The sequence below is a fragment of the Cryptomeria japonica genome, chromosome 10, assembly GCF_030272615.1.
Source record: "Cryptomeria japonica chromosome 10, Sugi_1.0, whole genome shotgun sequence".
Lineage (NCBI taxonomy): Eukaryota > Viridiplantae > Streptophyta > Pinopsida > Cupressales > Cupressaceae > Cryptomeria > Cryptomeria japonica.
In genome coordinates, this window is record NC_081414.1 from 139177894 (window position 1) to 139190528 (window position 12635).

Here is a 12635-nt window from a genome sequence, read left to right on the forward strand (position 1 = left end):
TTTTTCCTTTCAGCTACTCCATTTTGTTGTGGATTATAAGGTATTGTCAACTCCCTCTTAATCCCAGAATTTTTACAAAAGTCTTTAAATAGTCCTGATGTGTATTGCCCCCCATTGTCAATTCTTAAGGTTTTAATTTTGTTTTTAGAGAGATTTTCTGTTAATGTTTTAAACTCTTTAAACCTACTTAGGATCTCTTTTGATTCTTTACATTTCAGAAAGTAGATCCATGTCTTCCTAGAGTAGTCATCAACAAAAATTACAGAGTACAAAAATCCCCCTAGCGAGGGTACGGACATAGGTCCACATACATCAGAATGAATTAATTCCAAAACTTTGCTAGTTTTCCTAGTACTATTCAAAATGCACTTTTGTTATTTTTACCTAAGGCACACCCTTTGCATGCCTCTGAATGATATTGCTTCAACTTAGGTAGACCTGTGACAAGGTTTCCCATAGTTGACAAACCTCTATAATTCAGATGGCCTAATCTCCTGTGCCATACTTCATTTGCATTAGTTGCTTCATGGATCAATGCTAGATTGGGCTCTGTACATAGCTCATACAAATAGCCTTGTCTTCGACCAATGACCTTAGCGTCTTTGATGGAGGATCTCTTTGGCCAAGCCAACACCTTGTTTTCCATGAAGGTCACTCTGTATCCTTGATATTCTAGTGCTGATATGGAGATTAGATTTCTTTTGATGCCTGGAACATATAGTACTTCTTCAAGTCATAGTGACATGCTTATCTTTAGTTTGATGGTGCAGGTTCCAATTCCTCTGACTGGATGTGAAGAATCGTCTCCAATGGTTACTTCCTCATCATCTTTCTCTATCATGGAGTCTAGTATTTCTCTAAAGTCGGTGATGTGTCTGGATGAACCACTATCGATCACCCATGAGTTAGACTTGTTTGAAGCATGGCTTGTAAGTGCTGAGTAGAGGACATAGTTCTCGGAGTCATTTCTCTTCTAGATTTCCTCACTTTTGCAAATGTGGCTTGCTTCCCTTACTCCGGACAGTTTGCAACATAGTGTCCGAATTTGTCACACCTATAACATTGAACATGTGATAGGTCTTTCTTAGAAGTGTTCTTGCCTTGTTTAGCTTTTCTTTTCCTGAATTGCTTCTTTTTGTACTTCTTAATTATGTTTGTATTTAGGACTTGCAAGTCTTCATCTATATTCTTCTGTTTTATTCCTACCTTGTTCAATCTAGATTCTTCTTGTAGACAGTCATCTCTTAGTCTTTCAAACTTAGGATATTTGGACCTAGCACTGATGCCTTGGACGAATGTGTTCCATCCACTAGGCAATCCATCTAGAGCAATGAGTGTTAACTCTTTGCTTTGGATGTCTTATCCAAGGGAAGCTAGGTCATCTCTTAGGCTTCATATCCTCATGAAGTAGGAGTTAATTGTCTCCCCTTTGTTCATACTGATATGGTTGATCTCTTGTTTTAATGCCAGAGTATGACTTGCATTTGATATCTCAAATGTCCTTTCAAGTGCCTTGAACATTTTATAAGCCGTCTCCTGCTTTCTAGTGATGGGCATTATATTATTTCTTACCCCATCCACTATTATTTTAATAGCCTTATCATTAATGGCTAAGGAGGTCGATTCGCAACTCTTTGGAGTTCTCATCTCATGTGTTTATTCCAATTTTTGACAGTTTGATTTGAATTTCGACTTTGGAGGCCGACTTTTGATGAAACAACGTCGCATTTTGGGCTATTTAGCCGATTTCGCCTTTTAGTATATTGAATTTCGGCTTTGAGGGCCAAGTTTTGGGTTTAGGCTTACATTTCCCTCAGAGGCCGAAATTTTACCTTTGGTTGCATTCAGACTTGAATTTCGGCATACTAGGCCGACTTTTAAATCTTTGGCTCATGTTTGACTCATTTTACCAATTTTGAAAATGTTATGCTTACTCATCCTCTTTTCTTTGCAAATGAAATTGCGATCAACCTCCAAGGCGAATTTTCTTCACCTCCTTAATGCCTCAAATTCCTAATTGTTGCATCTTCTCGACGAATTACTAGAACTCCCTACTTAGGACCTGAGTGAGGACAAGACGAGAAAACAGAAAGGGGGGACCCTGTTGAAGATGGGGAGTGTGTGCAAGGCACAACAAGAAGGTTTCCTGGCAATCACAAGATGCAAAACAAGAAAGCCACGTATCCTGACCCTTGCACGAAGAAGGAAAAACTCCAGGAAGCCAGGGTAGACATTGAACGTGCGATGGCAGAAGAACGGAGGGCCTTGCATCTGGCTGCCAGTACCCCACTTCGGTCGGGACCGGAAAAACTATCATTAAGCAGATGTTACAGACCACTATACCCGTATGGGTATTCGACCTCCTACAGACCATGCCGTAGTTGAGGGTGGCCTTGACAAATGCAGCTGATGACACCACCGTCGACCAGGAACACCGAACGACGATAGGACCATCTAGTATGGCTCCGATGACGAAACCTGGTACGGATGCCATAGATCCTATGCTGCTCACCATAAGCATTGGACAAGAACTTGCCGTGGTAGAGATGGAGATAATGGGGCAGAAGCTCACAAACACCATTGTGGATGGCGGATCTAGAGTCAACGTGCTACCAGAAGAAACTTGGAGGGGTCTTGGCAAGCCTATCCTCTGGCCACCAACATTCCACCTCGTTGGTGCAGATCACCACGATATCAAACCCCTCGGGACTCTCATTGCACAAAAGGTGGTGATCGGGACACAACAATTTCTTCTGGACTTCATAGTCATTCCACTGGAGAGAAAAGCGTATGACACCCTCCTCGGAAGGGGATGGCTGATCATGGCTAGAGCCAATCATAACTAGAAGAAGAATACACTCTCAATCGAGAGTGAAGGTCATAAGTATGTGATTGACCTAAGGAACCAGGTCGTCAGTGAAGAGCTTGCATCGTCTGACTTCGACTCAGAGGACTCAAACAGATGGGAGTGGGGTTCCGAAGGAGACAAAGGAGGGAGGGAACCCAACGAGGAAGGAGTGCTGGAACTGGACGGATTCTCTAAAGATGGAACTAGTTCATTGGCTGGACTCTTCCATTGGCAGATGGAGGACTACGAGGTCTTCCACTCGGAGTGCCACATGCTGCAAATATGGGAGATTGGGGAATGAAGTGGCGGTACGGAAGAGCAATCATTTCTCCCGGAGTACGGTAGGTACCAGGAAGGGATGGCATAGGTGGATGACACACCAACTCACCGGTTTGAATGAGACAAACCTATGAAGTACGAGGAAAGGGATGTGAAAAAAGTCAATCTAGGCAAGGACTAGGACTCGTAGGTGATACTCGTAGGGGATGATTGGAACCCCGTACTGAAGGAGGTGGCCTTCAAGATATTCTTGGAATACAAGGACGTCTTTGCTTGGACCTACAAGGACTTTAAGGGGTACCTCCGGAATTGTGCGTACACCGCATATCCCTTGTACCAGGAGCCCAACCCATACGGAGGAGACCGTACAAAATGAACTAGAACTATGCGGCCAAGATGAAAGAGGAGATCAACAAAATGTTGGAGGCTGGGATCATATTTAAGGTGTAGACAAGTGACTGGGTCTCCCCAATAGTCATTTCTCTCAAAAAGGAGGCTAACCAAATAAGGATATGCGTAGACTTCAGGTACCTAATCGCAGTAACAATCAAAGACCCATTTCCAATCCCATTCACAGACAACATCTTGGAAGAAGTAGCTGGGCACGAGATAGACACATTTCTGGATGGGTTTTGGGATACAATCAGATAAGTATTGCGGAAGAAGATAAGCTAAAGACTACATTCGTGATGGAAGAGGGGGTGTACGCCTACAATCGCATGCCCTTCGGGATATGTAATGCACCGGCAACCTTCCAGAGAATAATTTTACACATCTTTGACAAAATGTCCATAGGGAACTTTAGGGCGTTCTTGGATGACTGGTCTATTTTCAGTGATCAGGACACTCATCTGAAGGCACTCGGAGAATATATGGAGAGGTGTCGGAAAGCTAGGCTAGCTCTTAACCCGAAGAAGTGCAGGTTTATGGTACCGCAGGGAAAGCTCCTTGGCCACATTGCTTGTAAAGGACTAAAGACAGACCCAGACAAGATAGCGATGATCATCAACATGGAGAATCCGATGAATGTAACAGGGGTGAAGTCATTCTTAGGCCACGTGGGCTACTAGTGGAGATTCATCAAAGGCTTTGCACAAGTCTCCTGGCCCCTAGACAAGCTAACGAGGAAGCGAGAGCCGTTAGTATGGGGTACGAAGCAGGAAGGAGCCTTCAAGGAACTGAAGGATCAGCTGGTGAGTGCATCGATACTGGTGTACCCGAATTGGAAGAAAGAGTTTCACATACACGTTGATGCCTCTAACTTCGCCATTGGTGCTACCCTCACACAAGTGGGGACGCAAGGACTGGATTACCCGGTTTTTTTCGCCAGCCGACTTTTGTCGAGGGCCGAACGAAACTAGAGTACAATGGAGAGTGAGGCACTCTGGATGGTGTATGCCGTTCAGAAGTTTCGTCACTACTTGTTGGCTACCCCGTTCACATTTTACGTGGACCATCAAGCACTAATGTACTTGATAAATAAATCGATCATCCAAGGTCGGGTAAGTAGATGGTTGCTGCTCTTGCAAGAATTCACCTTCACCATTATTGTATGGCCAAGGAAGTCCCATGTGATAGTCGATCAACTATCACGGATCAGGTCGGGAGAGCTAGCCGAAGGGATAAATGAGGACTTTCCAGATGCGCACTTATTCGAGATTGCAGTACTACCGTCATGGTACGAGAAGATCGGCTAGTACCTCTCTACTTCCACATTTCCACAAGAGATGCCACCTGGGGAACGATGGAGAGTGGCACTGAAGAGTAAGACCTTCCAACTGATCAATGGTCTTTTGTATAAAATGGGACTTGATCAAATCTTGAGGAGATGTGTCATGAAATCCCAAATGTGCTAAGGGAAGCTCATGATGGATTGGCAGGGGGCCACATGGGGCCCGATGCTACTGCACGAAAGGTTTTGTTGTCAGGACTGTGGTGGTCGACTTTGCACACTGATGTGTGCGAATGGGTGGTTGGATGTGACACATGCCAGGGTACGGGGAAGCCTCTTAAACGGGACTTCATGCCCCTGTTTCCCTCCCAGCCACAGGAACTGTTTGAAAGATGGGGGCTAGATTTCATAGGACCTCTCAAAGTAAGCAACATGCATAGATGCTGGTACATTGTGGTAGCCATAGAGTACCTGACAAAGTGGGCCAAAGCTCAAGCCCTGCCGGACAACACTGCCATAAGTACGACAAGGTTCTTGTACGAACAAATTGTAACCAGGTTTGGGATTCCAATTCAGATCACAAGTGATAGGGGGGTCCACTTTGTTAACCAGGTCATCTAGACAATGACGATCGAGTTTGAAATATTTCACAATCTGTCCAGCCCCTACTACCCTCGAGCGAATGGCCAGGCTGAAGCCACAAATAAGGTACTCGTGTCTATCATTTATAAATCCTGTGGGGTGGAGTAGGCGAACTGGGAGGAATGCCTACCAACGGTATTGTAGGCATACCGTACCTCATACAAGGTGACCACGGGCAATACATCGTTCCAGCTCATGTACGGCCAAGAGGCGGTGGTATCGGCGGAATATACTATACCAAGCCTTCAGATTGCTGTTGATAATCGGTTGGGAGATGAAGAGAGTTTGCATGCTCAACTGACGAACCTCACCAAGCTAGATGAACGTTGGACAATAGCACAATGGGCAACGAAAGTGGCCCAATGCCGATGGAAACATTGGCACGACAAACACCTCCGACAGACAAATTTCCGTCGTGGACAATTGGTTCTCAAATATAGCGGCCGCAACGAACTTCGTCCTGGAAAGTTCAAAGTTCGTTGGCTGGGGTCCTATAAGATCCGAGAAGTGGGCAAGAATGGAATAGTGAAACTGTCTACCCTAGATGATAACCCAATTCGCGATCCTGTCAATGGCTTGAAGTTGAAATTGTATCGAGAGCAGGATAAACCAGTCCTATCAGTCAACATGTTGGGATATGCCACAAGAGGAGACTTGGCTATCGGAAGGAGCAAGAAAATTGAGGACGACCCAGTGGTCGCTACAGAACCTTATAGGCATGACGAAGATTGGGCTAAGCCGCTTATGTCCATTGAGGAGCGATTGGTCCCGAAGCAAGTTGAAGGTATCGCGGTGCCTAGAATTCACAAGCACTTGACCAATGCCTATTTTGGTGATCCGACAACATGGACAAGGATCACAGGACACTGGAGGAAGAGGGCTCCTTATGAAGGACCCTGGGAAGGCTACATTGCGTACTACATTGATGAAGAGGCTAAGGCAAAACGGAAGGCGGAACTGGCAGGGAAGGAAGAGGAGTCGGTTGATCTAGAGGAGGAGGTAGACTTGGAAGAGTACGGTGCCACCTTGGGACCGTGTCTGAAGATGGTCCTAAAAGTCGAAGATTTGTTCGTGATAGCTCTGCAACCGGGAGAGCAGGAAGCTGGCCCTAATGCACTTTACTGAGTAATCCCCAACCCCATGGGCCCACCACAGGTGGATGGCGAAAAAGTAACATGGTACCAGCCGTATGGAGGGTGGTACATAGATGGAAGATATCAAGGGGTGGGACCGACATCAATGGTAGATAAAATATGGGACTTGGAATATGCAGGCACATGTTGTCTCGAGGAATGTTACAGGAGACGACCACACGTGTGTGCGTGGCTTCACGATTCAGAAATCAAAGTTAGACCCCAGAAAGATCCCATCGGAATAAAAAGGAAAATGGAGGATTCCGATGACGACAGTGATGATGCTGGGCAACAAAAAAAATTAAAAAAAGAAATAGACAATAAAGCCAAGCCGAGAAGACGATTGAGATTGGGGGTATGAAAAGGTAAGCGGCGTAAGAAAAAGAAGGCAGTTAGCATACATAAAGCAAAGGTGGGACTCGCCAAGGTGCAGCCAAGTGGCCAAACAAGTGGTCGGGGTAGGCAAGCAACTCGGTACCATAGCTATCTAAAGGTACGGGGATTAAAATTTAAAAAAGGAGGCCAAATTAAAAAATTAAAAAGGTATTTTAAATGGGGAATGCTAAAAATAGAAAAAGTAAGGCATGACTTGGGAATTAAAAAGAAGGGGTTAGGGAAAATTAGAAAATTAAAACAAAGGACAATTATTGTAAATTTACAAAAGGAAAAGGTGTATGAAGTAGAAAAAGCATTATTTTATGAAAAATTGACAAAATACGCCCTAACCCTAAAAATTAAAAATTTGTATAAGTGTCCCTACCTAGCCATTTCAAGCATAGTGCGTAGGAAAGAAGTAGGAGGAATCGGAGATCAAAGCGATTTTTGCGAGCAGCATCCGTACAACCAGAAGAAGACCATCCATACAGATTTCGTATGGTGGAAGGAGAAGGCCACTTCCGTACGGTTTTTGTCACACTGCCATTCGTACGATCATCGTACAGTTTTTCAACACATCAAATCCCGCTCGATTTCCGTACAGCTTGAAGAGTTCACACCGTATGGGGCTTTGTAGCATACGAACTCCGTACGACCTGGGAGAGATTGCATGGCCTACACGAAACACGAAAACCGTATCGTACGGATTACCGAGAACACCATGAAATGCACGGTGATCGTACGGGCAAGCAAGGAACGGAAGGCAAGGGAGATTGGACGCTGTACAACCACCGTACAGAGTTGGAAGAGGGGTACAGTGAAATTTGTACGACATTTCGTACGTGGAGGGAGGTAACACGCTGAATTTTTTTTGCTGTCCATACGGAATTAGCACAAATCCGTTCGGAACTAGGACACTGGGGGAGTTCGTACAACTGGTAAGAGATCGAAATTCCGTACGACTGGTACACAAGAAATTTTTATGGTGAACCAAAGGCGGCCAGCTCGTCGTACAACACAGTTAGCACGTGTCAGGATTCAGCTGATTGCGGGAATAGTTGGGCTAACGGATTTGATAGTGATAGGGTGGATCTGGAAGGAGAATTGAATAGGGAATTGCAACTTATAAAAGTTGATTCCGTTATGCCATGACTGAGTTTTGGAAACCCCAGTGACAAAGGAACAGTCATCTTCGTTGGAAACATGGCCACACCAGGCAACAACAAGGGGAAGAAGGTGCGGGCGCGTGTGCAGTGAGACGAGCCTATAACGATGCAGTCCTTGACATGGGAGGGGTTGAATGGCAGCAATTGCAAGACATGGTGGGAGGAGACAAAGGACACCAATATCATCAAAATGAATTTGAAGAGGGCAGGGGTTGACCACATTCTGACCATGCTAGTCTTTAGCATTAAGGAATTTGAGCATGTACTGAAGGGAATGGTGGCTGGATATGATCAGCATACACACAGGTCTATGGTACAATATGGGGGATGCCACCTCACTATTTCTTATTCCGCCCCTGAGTTCGCCAGAATTTTTGGAATTCCTAACTAGGGCAGCCCTGTCATTAAAAAAAAAATGACATTAGAACAAAAGAAGCAATTGGTCTGCTTGGTTTGCCGAGGGGACTTGACATAGGGCGAACAGGACAGTATATGGAGGTCTAGCAGTAGCCATGGGGTGAAGCGGACATTTCTGGCCAACGCAGAGTGGCGATGCATCATGGACATCATCAAAAGCAGAATAACAAGAGCCAGTCAGGGGTCGGACATTGCCGTGTGGATGTTGTATTTGATGAACGGGCTGCAGAATGGCACGGTCTTCAACTGGGCGTCATTTCTTTATGAGCGCATCCGTGAATGCTTAGGACTCCAGCACAAGGTTTTTCATATGTCGCATCATGCCATCGCCATGTTTTTGGATGCTATTCATATAGGAGTGGCATCGGAGAAGAGGGGCGACTTGCAGTCGTTAGCCAGGCTAGAGCCATATAGACCCCCTATCTTTTATTGGACGCATCTGAACATCATGACAGCCGACGGTGAACCACAACGGAAGAAGCGATGACAAGATGTTGGGCAATCTCCCAGTGCAGGCAGCGGGGATAGTGAGGAAGATGTCGTGGAAGCATCCTCGTCCGACGACAATGAGAGTGGAGAGGATGACAGTTTTCGCTTGGCTCCAGCCATGGGTTGACGGTTAGTTGAGGTTGGAACGGAGGGTGGTGATATTTCAGTGGTTGAGGAGGAGACAAAAGGAGCAGGAGACAACATGGTAGTGGAAGTGACGGTGGCCGAAAACCCTCTTGACTAGAGGGATGTATGTAATGTCCCCATTTTAGCAGACTTGGATTTTGTGAGATTAGCCTATTATCCTGACCCTCGTAGGCTAATGTGTTGGATAGAGGGTCTTTTGAGGATTGGTATCATCTCTAGCAAAGTTCCCAGACTCGGACTCGGCTCTGACTCGGCAAGGCTGACTCGACTCGTGACTCGGCTCGGACTCGGCAATGACTCAGCAACGACTCGGCAAAATAAGAAAACCCTTGAAATTTAGAGATTTTTAACGATTTAAAACTTGTTTCATACACCCATTATTGAATTAAGCTTAAAGACACTATAACATCATCAAATAGAAGCTAGTTTGATCACATACATAAACATACATCCATCACATGCGTAGAAATGTAAATAAGGTGACTTGCTAAACATAAACTATGATCTAGAATGATAGTGCAGCCACAATTCCTAAAGTTTGATCCATTGACATAAAATGGTATGCAGAAAATAAAGGTTACAGCAGACTGTCATTAAGACAAATAATTGGCAAGCATCATATAACACTGTCTAAATGGACAGCCTTATAACTCCTTCATTAATGAATCAAATAGGCTCATTACATAGCCAATTTACATCAATTATATTGACCAACAGACATGGACACTTTCAGATTGTCTGAGAACATATGGCAGTTATAGACTCACACATTCAAACTGGAAATGCAATGTATTTGATAAGCAAAGAACCTGGTAAGAGTCGCTTTGATGAGGTGATGAAGAATCAAGCAATATCCAAAATATTGAGGACTTCCTAATGCCCAATCGAACTGCTCACTGTCGTACCTTGCTGCAGATGTGAAAAGTCTGAGATGACAATGAAGACTGCAGATAAATGTCTCAAATCACCTACTAGCTGGTCGCCCTCAACCCAAGAGGAAAACACTTCACCAATTGATGTATCCTCGATGCCAAATCATGAAATATGCTTCAGACACAGAATGGGTAATTCAATACCAATCTGCTCTTATTTTGAACCATTGTATTGGGAAATGTGAAGTATGAAGTTTATAATTTATTTGAACGCATGTTTTGACATGAAAACTTTTGGATCACATGCATTATGCCGGGTCACAACCCTCGGACTCGGAGAGTCAGGGCGTGACTCTCCTGACTCGGCGAGTCAGGCGAGTCATGCCCCCTGACCCGTCCGAGCCCGGGTCACGGTCACCGTGACCCGGCAGGGGTCACTCGGCCCGCTGACTCGCGTGCCTCGCCGCGAGTCACGGAACTCTGGATGACATGATTCTATTAAATTATCGAACTTCAAGCAACATTAAACTCAGCAAATAGGCCCCTGGTAAAATTTCCCTCCAAAATTTTTAAAAATACTTTCTTTATAATTAAGTGTTTAAAAAAAAAATTTAAATCAACTATAATAATATTAAGTTGCTCCTTAAATATGAAATTATTGGGCCCAACTCAAAATAATGTTATTAATTCAGATTTGGCACCTTCTCTAGTATTCTTTTTTCATTTCAGCTTTTTCTTTGAAGGTAAAGATTCTGACCTAAAGCTATGAATGAGGTCACAAACAGGGGACCTCATCCCCAACAAGAGAACTCAACAATAACACCCCAATGGGGTTTAAACCTTGGTGGCAAGAACCACAACACCACAATTTAACCATCACACTATGCCAATATTGGCATCATTTCAGCTTACACATATTAGGGAGATTGTCTATTTCCTAAGTTTGTTCGATTGGGGACATTATAATCTATAGGCCCCATGTTGCCTTCTAGAGCACCATCACGATTAAGTTCTATGCTTTCCTAGAGAGATTGTAGAGTCCAAAAATATATATTTTTTCTTTCCAAAGTGACAAAGTTATTGCCCTTTATTGAGGGTAAATTATCTTTAAATGGGTGAATTTTCTTATTTCATAAATGGGAAAAGCTAATTTTCTGATATGATAAAATTTCAAGAATTAGTTATAAACACAGTAAGATTGAAACTGTCATTGGCCTATAAATAAATTATCTTGAATTATATGATGCATCATATCGGAGACAAAAAATTACAATACTATTCTACAATCATTCCAAACATTTCAAAATCATAATAAATAAAAATATCTTGTAGACAAGCTGTTATAACCTTTTAACCTTTGAAGATAGCTCACTGACAAAGCCATCAGGGCCCACGTAGTCCAAAAGGTAGATTGCATCAAAATTCTCTAGAGGAAGATCTTCAGTTCTAACACACACAAAAAATCCATTTCATATATAGTGTTAAAAGTTTGAAACAATAATCTTACAATACTTGATTTTCTAAAAATTACAAGTCGCGGTAAATTTAGAATTGCAATTTGGATGAGACTAGTACATATTTCCAAATAGAAGTGAATTTGAATCCATGGCCATGTTATATCTTGCACCACAACAATTAATCAACACTGAAAAACCAGAACGAAGAGTTACTAAGATATGTGTTGTCCTCAATTTTGCTTCCAAAAATGAAGGACCACTACATAAAAAAAAAATTGAAAAAATGAAAAAATTTACTCTATGGCATGCTTCCCAAGGCAGAATTTTGACTAATCCTTGGACTGGCTTAATCCTCAATCCATCCTCGAACTACGTTTCGAATTTCGTCAAATTCTAGGTTCGTCTGCTATGTCTTTCCTTCAATTTCAGGTTTTAAAAACCCGACTGCAGGTGGAGAATTTTCTTCAAACTGCAAGTTTTAATGATATCCATTGTTTTGGTCTTTGTAGAGGAATTTTTGGCTTATTACATGTGCACTTTTATTAAAAGATGAATACTTGTAATTTGTTTTAAATTTCCCTATTATTGTTTTTATCATTTTTATTGTTTTTTGTTCTTTTTTAGTTAAAATAGGCATTTTTTGGCTAAATTACAAGTAAACTTGTAGTTCTCTCCAAAAACCCCTACTTTAATGGTTTTTACATGTAATAGGGATTTTAAACCCCCATTACATGTGTGCGAACAATTCTAACTTCTTGTAGGGATTTTATTTCCCCTTTACAAGTAATTAAAACTTGCATCTCTCTCCCAAAAACCCGATTTTACACATAAAGTGCATTTTTGACAATTTTAAACTTGCAATTTGTTCCAAAAACCCCGAATTTGCCTAGTAAGTGAAAAAGTGCAATTTTAAACTTGTCTTTCTCTCCAAAAACCCCGAATTTGGCTTTGTAAGTGAAAAAGTGAAAATTAAAACTTGTTATATTCTCCCAAAAACCCGATTTTCATTTCTTTTATGCAAAATCGAACTTGCAGTTTGGTCCAAAAAACCCGAATTGCAAGGAAAAACGGTTTTTGAAGATTTCAAAGCAGATTTTTGTGGAGATCTTCTAGGAAGGAGACGCGTTTTGGTTTCTAC

General features: G+C 42.8%; 1 protein-coding gene across 2 annotated transcripts in view; it reads right to left on the reverse strand.

Annotated features, from left to right (window-relative positions):
* LOC131027153 (uncharacterized) overlaps window positions 1-12635 on the reverse strand; it is a 198922-nt gene that overhangs the window by 119370 nt on the left and 66917 nt on the right. For both annotated transcript variants that reach the window (XM_057957140.2, XM_057957141.2), the window contains exon 2: window positions 11388-11486. In XM_057957140.2, coding sequence (XP_057813123.1) covers window positions 11388-11486 — 99 coding nt within the window. The remainder of the gene's footprint in view (window positions 1-11387; window positions 11487-12635) is intronic.